Source organism: Lepidothrix coronata, unplaced genomic scaffold, assembly GCF_001604755.1.
Source record: "Lepidothrix coronata isolate B3197 unplaced genomic scaffold, Lepidothrix_coronata-1.0 Scaffold12, whole genome shotgun sequence".
Lineage (NCBI taxonomy): Eukaryota > Metazoa > Chordata > Aves > Passeriformes > Pipridae > Lepidothrix > Lepidothrix coronata.
The window spans coordinates 3,489,315-3,503,357 of record NW_016690192.1 but is presented as its reverse complement, the minus strand read 5'-3'; the positions used below and the strand labels follow the sequence as shown (position 1 = coordinate 3,503,357).

At 38.0% G+C, this 14,043-nt stretch overlaps 1 protein-coding gene across 2 annotated transcripts in view; it reads left to right on the top strand.

Moving 5' to 3' along the window:
• Positions 1 to 14,043, top strand: part of USP24 (ubiquitin specific peptidase 24) — a 62,852-nt gene that overhangs the window by 41,130 nt on the left and 7,679 nt on the right. For both annotated transcript variants that reach the window (XM_017805540.1, XM_017805541.1), the window contains 21 exons: positions 167 to 358; positions 589 to 706; positions 2,027 to 2,171; positions 2,889 to 3,008; positions 3,236 to 3,361; positions 3,570 to 3,668; positions 3,881 to 3,963; positions 4,192 to 4,333; positions 4,740 to 4,859; positions 5,255 to 5,475; positions 5,921 to 6,045; positions 6,665 to 6,806; positions 7,153 to 7,303; positions 8,571 to 8,666; positions 9,319 to 9,422; positions 9,839 to 9,952; positions 10,678 to 10,774; positions 11,321 to 11,437; positions 12,072 to 12,164; positions 12,483 to 12,585; positions 13,446 to 13,567. In XM_017805540.1, coding sequence (XP_017661029.1) covers positions 167 to 358; positions 589 to 706; positions 2,027 to 2,171; positions 2,889 to 3,008; positions 3,236 to 3,361; positions 3,570 to 3,668; positions 3,881 to 3,963; positions 4,192 to 4,333; positions 4,740 to 4,859; positions 5,255 to 5,475; positions 5,921 to 6,045; positions 6,665 to 6,806; positions 7,153 to 7,303; positions 8,571 to 8,666; positions 9,319 to 9,422; positions 9,839 to 9,952; positions 10,678 to 10,774; positions 11,321 to 11,437; positions 12,072 to 12,164; positions 12,483 to 12,585; positions 13,446 to 13,567 — 2,630 coding nt within the window. The remainder of the gene's footprint in view (positions 1 to 166; positions 359 to 588; positions 707 to 2,026; positions 2,172 to 2,888; positions 3,009 to 3,235; positions 3,362 to 3,569; positions 3,669 to 3,880; positions 3,964 to 4,191; positions 4,334 to 4,739; positions 4,860 to 5,254; positions 5,476 to 5,920; positions 6,046 to 6,664; positions 6,807 to 7,152; positions 7,304 to 8,570; positions 8,667 to 9,318; positions 9,423 to 9,838; positions 9,953 to 10,677; positions 10,775 to 11,320; positions 11,438 to 12,071; positions 12,165 to 12,482; positions 12,586 to 13,445; positions 13,568 to 14,043) is intronic.

Below are 14,043 nucleotides of genomic sequence, written 5' to 3'. Positions count from 1 at the left end.
GTAGCTCACTCCTTTTGGAAAGTGAACCAGGTTCCTTGGTGGAAGGTTTACTTTGTCCGCGCTGGGGGCGAAACTAGACCAGTACCAAACTGTTTGAAATTCTTTGTATTTATATTCTACGTTTCCAGAGCTGCTAATGTTTTTGGGTTTTCTTCTTCTCTTGCAGCATCAGAAATGGAACAGCTAAAGATAAGCCCAGCTGCCATGTTAGAAGATGAGATCACCTGGCTAGACAATTTTGAACCCAACCGCACAGCCGAGTGTGAGACCAGTGAAGCTGATAACATCCTCTTAGCAGGACACCTGAGGCTCATCAAGACTCTCCTTTCACTTTGTGGGGCAGAGAAGGAAATGGTTGGTAAGTATTCCTATTTACTCTAAATTTACTAGACTGATGTGAATTCTCCATAGCACTGACAGATGACTTGATCAGTAGACAGTACATGTGAAGACATTATAATACATCACCACAAGTGATACAGATCTATAAGGAGTAATTTTGGTAGTACTTCTGACATTTGATAAAATATTTGGTTATGTTTTTGTTGATAGGTGTTTTAACAGTAGATGTGGATTGCTATGTTACAGGTTCATCTTTGATTAAGCCATTGTTGGATGATTTTCTCTTCCGAGCATCCAGAATTATTCTGAATAGCCATTCCCCAGCAGGCAGCGCTGCAATCAGTCAGCAAGACTTCCATCCAAAGTAAAAATTTATTTTTTTTTTATATTGGGTTTTGTCCTAGATCTCATGAATGCAAATGCCACACTGAGGATGCAGATAGTAGGATTTTATACCAAAGTTGGAGCAATTCTCTATATTTCCTACATAAATATTCAAATAGCACTTTTGTAAGTTTTTGTGTGACCCAAAATCTTTTCTTTTCTGTAATTTCAAAGTCTGTGCTTTGTTAGTTCAATGATCAACTGCAAGCACAACTGAGTGCTGATTTCATGAGTCCAGAGATTATTCCTTTAGTCATCATCACTTGGGAAGTTGGCTAAATTGGAGCACGAACAGGAAATTAACATCCTAAGCCCCTCGTAAATACGAATCTCAGAAGTTCCACTGTTTTCTTTTTCCCTTCTCTCTACTAATTTGTAAAAAAACTAACATCAAGCAAGTCTCCTTTCACCTGAGATAGCTGATAACAGAATACATCAACTGGAAAAAAGATTGGGATTTCTCCTTCCTAACACAGCTCCTTCTGTTGTGGCCATGCAGTATCTGAAGGGGTGGGTAAATTAGCTCCTGTGGAGTTTTGAGCTGCTGCAGCTGGTTTGCTTATGTCACACTAAGTAGTTGGTGTTAGAGTTGGATCAGGCATATCCTCACTGCCTCACCCAAAAGAAGGTTCCAGTGGAGCATTTAGCAACCCCTGAACTGAATGGAACTTGATATAGCTTAGTGTTTTGCTCCAGCTTTGCTCCATTACAGTTCATCTCAAGCATGCTCTTTTGTTTGCTTTAACTAAATAAAGCCTTTTCTTTGGCCTTTCAAAGAAAAGGCTGCTGTGTTCAGTGATCCACTGAAAAGAGCTCGATGGAAGTGTTTTGTACTGGTCTAGCTCAGCTTGGGTCTTACAGTCATCTCTTGTAGCAAGGGAGTTATCTGGTTTAGCTCTTTCAAAGCTTCTTTTCCTGCAAATAAGTCATTATGTCTCCATCAGTGTTACATGATAGAGAGTATCTGTCTGTTTGTGGTCAGACATGCCACCAATTCTGTGTCTTTCTCTTAGGGCACCTTTTTTGCTTTGTTACTGAATGTTAACAAGTGTATCTGTGTCAGTAAAGGATGCTTGTTTAAAGGAGTGTTCCTATAGCCACTCTTCTGATTCGATTCTTCCCCATTTGCCTTCCCCAAGAAAGAAAAAAATAGCACTCTGTGGTCCCTCAGGAGTGTTTTATTATTTAAAGTGTTCCTTTTGAACATTAATTGTCGCTTGTTCTGAGTAATATGGCTTTCTGGAATTAGAAATAATTGAGTCATCTACCAAATAGATCTCAGAGGTGGTTTTCTTTCCAGGTGCAGTACAGCAGACAGCAGATTGGCTGCTTATGAGGTGCTGGTAATGCTGGCTGATAGCTCACCCTCCAACCTCCAGCTTATTACAAAAGAACTGCTTTCTATGCACCACCAGTGTGATCCTGCACTTACCAAGGAGTTTGATGTAAGCAAGAAACCTTTTTTTATTTGTATTAGCATGGTTTGGAGTACTGGGCATGATTTACTTTACTGCTCCATTCATAAAATTTCCATGGTCTTCAATTTTAAATGACAGTAAGCAGATAAGAGTAAATGCAGACCATTTGATCTTCCTCAGAAGCAAATACTCCAGTGTGTCTTTGTCTGTTATTATCTGAATAAGAAAGAAGTATTTCCTAAATATCACAAAATTTGTTTATTGATTATTACATTTTAGACCATTTTCCACAATGTGTTAAATATTTAAATGACCAAATATAGCACTCTTGCAATCTTTCAGAATTTATATTCCAGGTTTTCCATTTGATTGTTCTTAACAGCTCATATAAAAGAGGGAGGGGTTTTAAACTGAAGGAGAGTAGGCTTAGGTTAGATATTAGGAAGAAATTCTTCCCTGGGAGGGTGGTGAGGAACTGGCACAAGTTGTCCAGAGAAGTTGGGGATGCTGCATCCCTGGAAGTGTCCAAGGCCAGGTTGCATGGGGCTTGGAACAACCGGGTCTAGTGGAAGGTGTCTCTGCCCATGGCAGGGGGTTAGAACCAGATGGTCTTTAAGGTCCCTTCCAACTCAAGCTGTTCTGTGATTCTATGATATAAAAGTGATTATAAAAGCTATTGTATGTTGTTGGAGTTTCATGATTTTTATAACTTACTGGGACAAAAAAATACATTTATCATTCTAGTATCTTCCACCAGTGGATAGTCGCTCCATTTCAGGATTTGTGGGACTGAAGAATGGTGGTGCTACTTGTTACATGAATGCTGTCTTCCAGCAGCTGTATATGCAGCCTGGTCTCCCAGAGGTAATTGGTCCAACATCCAGTAAAGTCCTCTTTTTAGAATTACTCTCATTAGAACTTCAAGTTCATCTTAGCACCATTTGTATATTAATTGTTAAAATAAAAATCAACTGTGTACATATAAATATATATACACAATAAATTATAAGTTGTAGTGTTGTGTGTCATGTCAACTTACAGTAATAATTTTACCAAGAAATAATTTAATAAGGTTATTTGTTTTCTTCCAGGCCTTGCTTTCCATTGATGATGATACAGACAATCCCGATGACAATGTGTTTTATCAAGTTCAATCTCTTTTTGGTCATTTGATGGAAAGCAAGCTACAGTATTATGTACCTGAGAACTTTTGGAAGGTATTACATCTTTTTTTTCAGAATAAATAGCTTTTCATCTTAAAAAGTAATCATTTATTCAGGCTTTTCTCATTGCAGACTTTCTAGAGATAAAGTAAGTCCTACTTCAGAAAGTCAAAACATGTAAAAATAACAGATTTCTTTTAAAAAATCACTTTTTAAATGTAGGGAACAACCACCTTTTTTATGTGTTTATATTTCGTGGTAGATTTTCAAGATGTGGAATAAGGAACTTTATGTTAGAGAGCAGCAGGATGCTTATGAGTTCTTCACCAGTCTTATAGATCAAATGGATGAGTACCTCAAGGTAAAAACCTTAGCACTTTCTTACCTGGTTTATATGCATCTCCTTGGTACCTTTTTTTCTCTTTCTTCTTTGTTCTTTAGAGAAGAAGGCAGAGAGCCATTTGGCTTATTTTATAATCTGCATAGTATTCAGAAGTTTAAAATTCCTGTTGATTTCTTGGTCTTCCACCCTGCAGTATATCCAACTGATGTCTAACTTTACATCTCCAACAGAAAATAGGAAGAGACCAAATATTTAAGAATACTTTTCAAGGAATCTTCTCTGATCAGAAGATCTGCAAGGACTGTCCTCACAGGTAATGTTAAATTTGGTGCATTAGTTACCAAGTTATTTGCTCCCATAGCTACTAAAATATGTAAGTCAAAATAGCACTAGAAAAGGTGGACATATGCCCTTGTGAGCATCGCAGCTCTGATAGCTGTGGAGCAAATGCAATATTCTTTCCTAAGCATATGTCTCGTTACTGCAGGTTGGGTAGGTTCTACTCTGTCAATGCCTTGACTGTTTTTCTTCTTGAATTTAGGTATGAGCGCGAGGAAGCCTTCATGGCTCTCAACCTTGGTGTGACTTCATGCCAAAGCCTGGAAATATCACTGGATCAGTTTGTTAGAGGAGAAGTTTTGGAAGGAAGCAATGCTTACTACTGTGAAAAGTGCAAAGAAAAGGTATTGATTCTTAATGTATGTGAGAGAAGATTCAGCTGTAGTTTGGTGTTTTCTTAAGCATTACATGGTCATGCAAGCCACACTTAGATACTGCTTACTCTTGCTTCACTGAAGACATAATCAAAAGGTTCAGTCTATGAATTTATGTGGTAACTGGTGTTGTAGACTGAACATTAGAGGGATGGCAGAATAGTAAAATATTCTATAAATATAAATACTCTGTAAATATTAAATATTCTATAAATTCTATATAAATATTGTATAAATTAACATATGTAGATGCATTATAGTCATTGTATTGACACTCTGCCTCCCGTGGCTGTATTGTACCTTGTGCATCTATAGAAGGATGCTGCAGAATGCCTGAGATTTATAGATAGAGGTGATATTCTTGTTTCCTTTTAAGAGAACTACAGTGAAGCGCACCTGCATTAAGGTCTTACCAAGCCTGTTGGTGATTCACCTGATGAGATTTGGCTTTGACTGGGAGAGTGGTCGTTCTATTAAATATGACGAACAAATCAGGGTAAGAAAACTTTTCTGTATGGTGACCTCCCCAGCTGCTTTGTGTAGTGGACTCTCACTCTTCCCATTCATTTTCCTTCTTTTCCCCATATTTCGATACTGGGATTTTGAGTATGTGGTACACTTACAATATGATCATACTACAGAAAACAAGTACTTTTCCTTAGAGCTTTTCTTGTCTGCCACATTCTCAGGAAAATTCCTTTCAGAAAGCAAGACCAAAAAACCTCCTTAAAGTCTTTTTATTATTTAACTTCTGTGTAATAGGCATAAGAAGTTGAAGTTCCATGTTTTCCTTTGGTGTTCCCAATGTGGGAAGTATTAATAGAGTTCTCATAAAATTACACGTGTATGCAATATAACATCTTGGTTAATCTGAGAAATCTCTTCAAACAGTTTCCCTGGATGCTGAACATGGAACCTTACACTGTGTCAGGGATGGCTCGCCAGGACTCGTCCTCGGAAGTGGGGGACAATGGTAGAAACACAGACCAAGGAGGTGGAGGCTCCCCAAGGAAGAAAGTTGCCCCAACAGAAAACTATGAGCTCGTTGGTGTGATTGTTCACAGTGGCCAGGCACACGCTGGGCACTACTACTCCTTCATAAAGGACAGGAGGTAATGGGCAGAAGATTTATGTGGGAGGTTTGAGAGGTGTTTGAAGACTGCTTCTTTTGGGAGGGTGTAGTGAGCCATTTGGATCTGCGTTGGAAGCACTTTTCTCTTTCTTAACACTCAACATTGTGAGTGTTGAGACAATAACACAACAAAATGAGACATCATGATACAAAATTCTCAGCAATTCTTAGGTACCTTGTTTGCAGTTTGAGGGCTTCCTTTGACACATAGTTGCAGGTGATGTGCTTCCCATAGTTTTAATCAAGCTTAATTTTTTTTTTTTTTTAAATGTAACTTTGACTGAGATTGCACTAAGCTTTCTACTTCCTGTCAAAACAGATGTGAGGTCAACCTTGACATTTCTAGGGTATTCACGGTGGTTCATTTTTTTTTTACTAAGAAGTAACTTTGTTTCTGTTGTGTTTCTGTTCTGTTTTGATCACAGAGGATGTGGAAAAGGGAAGTGGTACAAATTTAATGACACCGTTGTCGAAGAATTTGATTTGACTGATGAAACCTTGGAATATGAATGTTTTGGTGGAGAGTATAGACCTAAAGTCTATGATCAATGTAAGCAGAAGTACAGATTGATTTACAGTAGCTTCATACTGATTCTCAGTGGCAGTAAAGCTCAGTCCGTTATATTTACTTTGAGTTACTTGGTCTAACAATCCTTCTGAAACAGTTTTTCCTTAAAGTCTTCCCTTTACTGAAAGACATAAGTTTGTGTATTGCCTAATATGAATTGAATCATATTCACTGTTGTTCAGCACTTTGTAGACTTAATAATGGATATTCAAAAGCAAAATGGCATCTTGTTAAAATAGTTCTTAAAAAAACTCCAACTACTGAACAGCCCTTATTTAAGGCTAGTGAAAATGCATAGAATTGGTATAACATCATATTGTTAAACTTTTCAATGCCTTAAGGAATTTATTCCAAATACATTTCCAATATCCACTTGTTTCTTAATTCAGATAGTTATACCTTTAAAATATATATGCTTTATGCAGAAATATTTTAGAAATCAAGTTCTTGTGATTCACTAACAGACTGATGTTTGGATCTGACAAATGACTTCATACTGCCACAGTGTATATTCCTTGCACACCCAGTTTCACTTCCATGTAGGAATGGAAAAGGTACTAAGCCTTCGAGGACCTTCATCAAATGCCCTTTCTCCCCCCAGCCAACCCCTACCCCGACGTGCGTAGGCGCTACTGGAATGCCTACATGCTGTTTTACCAGAGAGTGTCTGATCAGAACTCTCCTGTCCTACCAAAGAAAAGTCGAGTGAGTGTTGTGCGTCAGGAAGCTGAGGACCTCTCCTTGTAAGTTCCTCCTGTATCCGTAAAGGTTTCTCTTACGTTGATACCTAGATCTTTCTCCATAACTAAGAAATCAATAGTTCCTGTTCGAGAAAGGAACATACTGACCCCTCTGTTGTTTGAAATTGGTTTTCAAGCTGCTTAATGAACAGTCGTTTGTTACATTTATGATTTCCATACTGCTGTCACTATTGCAGTAAGAAGTTCAAGCCAACTGACAGCCTCGAGAAATATTTAGACTGTCATCAGATTTGCTTTAAGATCATTCTGGCTGCACTGGGATTTTAAACCTAAGCTGTAGATTTGTCGTAGGATTTCATTATTCACCTTGAGCTTGTATGTATTTCAGATCTGCTCCATCGTCGCCAGAAATTTCACCCCAGTCATCACCTCGACCCCACAGGCCCAACAGTGACCGTCTCTCCATCTTGACTAAGCTGGTTCGAAAAGGAGAAAAAAAGGGACTTTTTGTAGAGAAAATGCCTGTGCGGATATATCAGGTAGAGCACCCTGAAAGTGGCAACAAAATCCAACTTGTGTGAAATTTTAGCACATAGTGAGAGGAACACAGTAACTTTGAAGGTCACCTTGAATTCCCTTCTTGAAAAAAAAGAAAATAATTCTTGAAAGATAGAAGATAATTCTGGATTCTGAAATAAAGTTACTAACAAGCTATTATTGTAAGTTTTGCTATCCCTTCTCGCGAAATTGACCCATCATTCATTGCTTTGAAAAAGCTGCAGGCAAATTTAATCAAACATGAGATATGGCAGCAGTCAGGATGCAAGCGGGGAAAGACAAGAACAGAGAAGATGCTTCATTTGAAGTACACTTGAGGAGTAATGGAGATGATGGCAAATTACAGTCATCCTAAAGTTCTTGAGTTCACAAGAATGTAGAAATGAAAGAAACCAAAACCAGCTTCAATTCTGTTCTTATCTGTTGGCTTATGTAATACTGAATATGTTCTCAAAAGGGAAGACACAGATGTTGAAGGCAACCTTGCAAGTCAGGACTGAAAACAGAGGTGCAATGGCATTGGTAGAGCAGTGAGAGGGTGGTAGAATCTGGGGATGGTCTTAATCTGCAAACCTGCAGCTCTGGCCCAGCCTCTAAACACACCATCTTGCTGATCTGCCCACGTGCAAGAGAGCCTACATCACACACACAGGGAGAATAAACTGCAGGCTCTATCTGGCCTCCTCATGGGCTGTGTCAGGGTATTAATAGTCACTTTTGAGATTCTTGTATCCAGGGTTGTACTATTACAATGAACAGAATTTGGCTCAAATGTATGTAAGTCTTTCAGCAAAATCTCATTTGAAAAAAGGTCTTGGCATTTAAATACCCCATTGTGGCTGCAGCTTGTAATTACACCAGGGCTCCTTGCTCTGTGCATCTCAATTTGCTAAGCAAGCCTTTCAGGTTTGAGGGAATGTTCTCTTGGCTTTTTTATTAAAACAAAGCAAAAAATAAGAACTTATCTGCAACTTGTTCCTTTTTTCTCTTCCCTTAATGGCCAAACAATTAAGTCCCTCATATGTTGTTTTGTAATATCCTTGAAAGACAATCACTGGTTTTATACAAATCTTCGAAGTCTCCTGTATGTATTTTTCCCTCTGCTGAAGTAGTAATTCAGAAGGAAACAGAATCAAGTTTGACACTGGTTTCTAAACACCACACATTTACACAAAAGATACAATTGTAGTTAGAGAAGTGTATTTTAACAGCATTTTAATTTCTTTTTGCCTTCTTTTACTTATATAGATGGTGAGAGATGAAAACTTGAAATTTATGAAGAACAGAGATGTATACAGTAGTGACTACTTCAGTTTTGTTCTGTCATTGGCTTCCCTGAATGCTGTAAGTACCTACATTTTAATCTTAGAGTATTTGGAGTATGATGGTCAAAAGGGCCACTGAAGATATTTGGGTCACTACCAGGAAAACTGGAAGAGAAGGGTTGACATGATTTGGCTTTTCCATTGGAGCAATTCTTTGTTTCCAGTAATTTTTCACACTGATGATAACATCTATCTCAAAGCAACTCCAGCCTCCTCTTCTAGTAGTCAGAGAAACATCATTTTGCCATAGTAAAATTAATTTAATAAAACATGCCTTTTATAATGATGCAAACTGAGCTCTAGAAGGACAAAAATTTCTCTCCATATGAAAGATCCAAAAGTTGGTGTTAATCAACTCATAGTTGATAGACTTTAATTAAAAATACAATTTCTTAATTGAGTTATTCTAAATGGAGTAGTAAGCAAACAGCATTTATTAAATGTATAAAATCCACAGATCTATTGGGCCTTACAGCAAGTTTGTTCCTGTTTTAGCATATTTGTTAACTAAAATAGTCAGCACTGAAAACTGATTTAGCACAGAAAAATGCTTTGGTTTATTTTTTCCAAATGAAGTAAATAACTTGAATAGAACATCTTGATGTGTTTAGAGACAGCATATGTGCTGCAGGCATGTTTCTGCTCTGGAGTAAATGTGATGTTTCTTTCAGACTAAGGTAAAGCACCCTCATTATCCGTGCATGGCAAAGGTGAGCTTACAGCTGGCAGTCCAATTCCTCTTCCAAACGTATCTCCGAACAAAGAAGAAACTCAGGTAAGGCCTTGTTCTGGGTCCTGTAACAACATAGTCTGAGGCTTTTATGCCTGTCATACCTACAGCACCTTGACATGCTGCAGGTTCACGGGAGCAGCAGTACATTCCTGCTTTGCACTGGAATTCCATCACAAAGAAATCTGGGAGAAGGTCATGTTTTTGACAGTTTGCTGCCCATTATTTCAGTGGTAGTGTATTGGTCATAGTAAGGCTTTAATGGGTTTAAAAACCAGCAAGTTTGTTCTAAAATACTTCTCCAAGTGGTTTTGTCTTAAGCCATCTAATGTATGTTCAAGTAAAAATTCTTTCTATTTGGCAAACAAGAAACATGGTTTAGGTTTTGGAGGTGTTTTTTGTCTTTTGAGGTCTTTTTTTTTTCTCTTTGGTTACCGACAGTTGTCCCTGTTTTGTTAAAGGGCTGATACAGAAGAATGGATTGCCACCATAGATGCACTGCTCTCCAAAAGCATTGATGCTTGTCAGTGGTTAGTTGAATATTTCGTCGGGCCAGAGGGCCGGGAGCTTGTAAAGTAAGTACTGGTAGTTCTGTCTTGGATGTTTTGTGTCTCATGTATGGAAAAAGCTTCCTAATAACGTGATCTGGCCTATTCTGATGTATTCCCAAAGAGTCGACTATGCACATTCTTTAAACAGACACTCTAGGGGGTTATTTCTAGTATTTTCTCTGATTGTGAGGCTTTCTGAGTAATTCTGAAAATCTAATAAAACGACACGGTGTACGTGGTGGAGGATGCAGGTGTCTAATTCTTCAAGGAACGCCTTGGAATGTGTTTGTTTGCCTAGTCAGTCCTGCAAGTAGTGGGAAAGGAGAACATGATGAAAGTGTTCGGGGTAAGGTAAGTTAAATACCTAAGATCACAGATGAATTGAAAAGAATTTTTCTTGCCAAGCTAACAATGAGCTAATAGGTGTTTTGAAAATACCTAAGACAAATTTTTGGAGATCTGACACACTTAGAGAGATGAGTCAGTGTAAAGAAAATATTATCTTTAAAGTTGCATTGAAAAACAGGATCCCATGAGAGCTTTTAGAGATTTTTTTTGTTGCTTGAATGAATAAATATCAAGTGATATTATAGGCCTTACTAGTGACATGCAGAAAAATAAGTTAAAGATTATCCACAGGAGTATCTGGACTGTTAAAATGATAAATAATAAATATCACACTTAAGCATAGCAACCATGTGTACACGTTGATTCCAGTTCTCTTTGCAGCTTCACCTTTTATCTTCCAGGACTTTCCTCCTGGAATGCAGCGTCAGAGAGGTGCGAGTTGCTGTAGCCACTATCCTTGAAAAAACTCTCGACAGTGCCTTGCTTTATCAGGAGAAGGTTAGTGAGTGTCACCTCATCCCCAACAGTCCGCTTGGTTGTCTCTGCCTGCCAGCTCTTGCTGTGTTTGCAGACAGAGCTGTTTGAGTTGTGAGTGACAAGGTGAAAGCCTTTTGTCTTGGTTGTGCTTGTTGCTCTTCATTTTCTGGAGTAGCTTAATGCTCATCTGTTCCTACCCAAGGAGGTGACATAGTGCTGTAACTTTCAAAATTTTAGGTTCGAAGTATTACTTATAAACAATTGTCTCTGATTTCAGCTTGTCTTTTGAACTGCTGTCACATATTCTTTTAATAGTTTGGAGTTAGTCTTTTCTTAACATCTATTTTCTTTCTCTGATTCTGATCTCAGCTTAATTTTTAACTGATTCTCCTTCCTCACTCAGTCAGAAGCTATAGCAGCAGTAACTGAATTATCTTTTTCCAGAGATACGAGTATGGTTATTGTTAAAGGTTTAATTTTCTATTAGAAAGTCTGATATCTAAAACACTTTATTTTTAAGCAGTAGACAGCTCTTTACATTCAAATTAATAGTTTTTTTCTTCACAGTTAAAAACTCTACATCAATTATTGGAGGTGCTACTTGCTCTACTGGATAAAGATGTACCTGAAAACTGTAAAAACTGTGCTCAGTACTTTTTGCTATTCAATAACTTCGTACAGAAGGTAAGAAACTATTGGGGTTTTTTATGCTTATTTGAATTTTAAAGGACAATAGTAAAACAGCTAGTGATCCTTATTCATAGAAGGTTTAGCAGCACAGTGAAACTCTCTCAGAACTTTTATTATGGTATTCTTTCTAAGTAAATGGCTTTGAACAGTGGATTAGGATAAAATCACACAAAAATATACCAGAAAAGTATACCAATGGAAAATGTAATTTTCAGAGTCTGAAATTTGGGGTTCTGTTTTGAAGGATTGTTTGGGGCTGTTCCTAAGTGTATATATATATATATATAGTAAAAAAAAACCCTAGCATCCAGGATTTTTATCCCATAGGAAGCAGAATAACTGACTAGAATGTACTGCTCAGCACAGTATGGTTTCTCTCTGTTCCTTTTTTTTTTTTTTTTTTTTTTTTTTCTGATATGACATGTATTTTGCATTTGCTGATTCTGGTCTGGTATATATATGTTCTCTGTATAATGAGACAGCTCTTTAGTGGTTTACCTTATTGAGATATTATGGGGTTTTTAGAGTGGAAAATGCAGGCTTTAGCCTAGAGCATTTTACTTTTGTTCCTCTGAGCACTTATCCTTTACCTGCAGAGGAAGGTAACTTGTTTTTGTTGTCTAAACAGCAGGGAATAAGGGCTAGCAGTCTTCTTCTCAGGCACTCTGCTCTGAGGCACATGATCAACTTCCTTCTTGGCCCCAACCGGCAGAGTAATCAGGTAAAGTTGTCTTGGGCTGTACTTTGTCCATCCCCATGTTTATGATGCTCAAATTATTAATAAATACTTTTCATGTGGTCAGATAGACTAATCCTTGGATTATTCTATAAACGTCATGCAAGTCTTAGTCTGCCTATGTGTGGTTAGCATGGAAATAGCTGTTCTGGAAGAAATGAGCCTCATGTTTTTGATAATATAAAAGTTTTTACCCACTCCAGAGTATTAGACCATGGTGGGGCACTATAAGGCCATTGTTTTGGTTTAACAAAGTTGACTAAATCAACCAAAGTTAATTTAATCTCTCTTTGGCTCAAGCAGAATCGCAGGTGGAGTTCAGCACAGGCACGTGAGTTTGGATATCTTCACAACACTGTAGCACTACTTGTTTTGCACTCTGACGTCTCCTCACAAAGAAATGTTGGTAAGAATTATGGTTTTGTCTTTGTGACTTTGCATTTCAGTTACTTTGACTGGGAGTAACTTAATATCAGTGAGAAAAATACAAAACCTTTGAATTTTAGGCAGTAGTGGTTAGCATACTTTTTATTTTGCTGTAAATGTATTGAGATTATTACAGGCACTCAGAGGGTATGTGGGGTGCAGAAATCTTGATATTTATTGTGCCTTCTTCCCTCCCCTGTATGCCTAAAAAGTCTTTCCTCATGTGAGCGAATCAAGCTGTGTTGCTGGCTGAACAGACTCACAGCCTAACAGGCTGTATTTTGCTTAGATTTGTGATGCCTTTTGCTAATCTGAAGGGGAGTATTTAGACTGAGCTACTGAATAACACACAATTAAACCTTTCCTAGTTATTTCTTACAAGAGGCAGAAATATCCAAACAAAGATAATAAAGGAGTAAGTGAAAATCTTCAGTTTCCTGAAGGAGGAATTGGAAGTTATCTTTTTAAAAGAATAACTTAATTTCTGTCTAGGGTCGAAAGCAGTCAAAAATCAGAAAGTAACAGGAGAATTATAAACATTCTGAAAATATTGAATGTGCAACAGTGATTAAGAGTAAAAGTAAAGCTCAAAGTACTGATAGTTCTCTATGAACGTTTTGCTTTGACCTTCCTGCAGTTCTTTTGCCTGTTGTCACTAAAGCAAATGACACTTCACCCTGCAAGAGATTGTTACTTGGAGTGGTAACGTACAAGCTATAAACTAGCTGAGATGAGTGTTGAGATTAGGGATTACATGGTGCCAGATGAGCAGCAGTGTCTTCAAGATGTGTTAGAACAAACTAATCTATTAGTGGATTGTTTTTGTATTTGCTATTATAGCTCCTGGTCTCTTTAAGCAGCGTCTGCCTCTAAGCATCACCGCTTCAGGGCCGCTTTTGACGCTCCATGAAGAAGTAGAAGCCTTGTTATTCCTGTCTGAGGGAAAACCCTACTTAATGGAGGTATCCGTTCTAAATTCTGCCCTGCTTGAACCTAGTAGCTGGTCTGATGTGATTTCTTTGATGCATCTGTGCATGGAAAACACTGAATATTAAAAAACAGCCAGCTGGGGTGTATGTGGTTATTATTTTGAATCTAAAAGAGAAAGCACCTTTGGTTTCTTGACCTCTTCTTATTCTAACATATCCCTAAACTTAGGGGTCTGTATTGAGAGTTTATGCACTGTTTGCAAGTACCTGTGCAGCCCATTATCATGTCAAATGGAGGTGATGACTTGAGTTGCTCTGACTGAATGGATCATGCTTGACCAGCCCCTTGAAGGTGGGCAGCAGGAACTGAAGGAGTGCTATGAGGGCAGGGGTTCAGCCTCCTGGGCCATGCAGGTGCTGGGAGAAAAAGCTGCATCCTTTCTGGAAAAGACTAACATTCTCTTACGAACTGATTTTCTTAAAAACAATTGTATGTCTGTGTCTGAAAT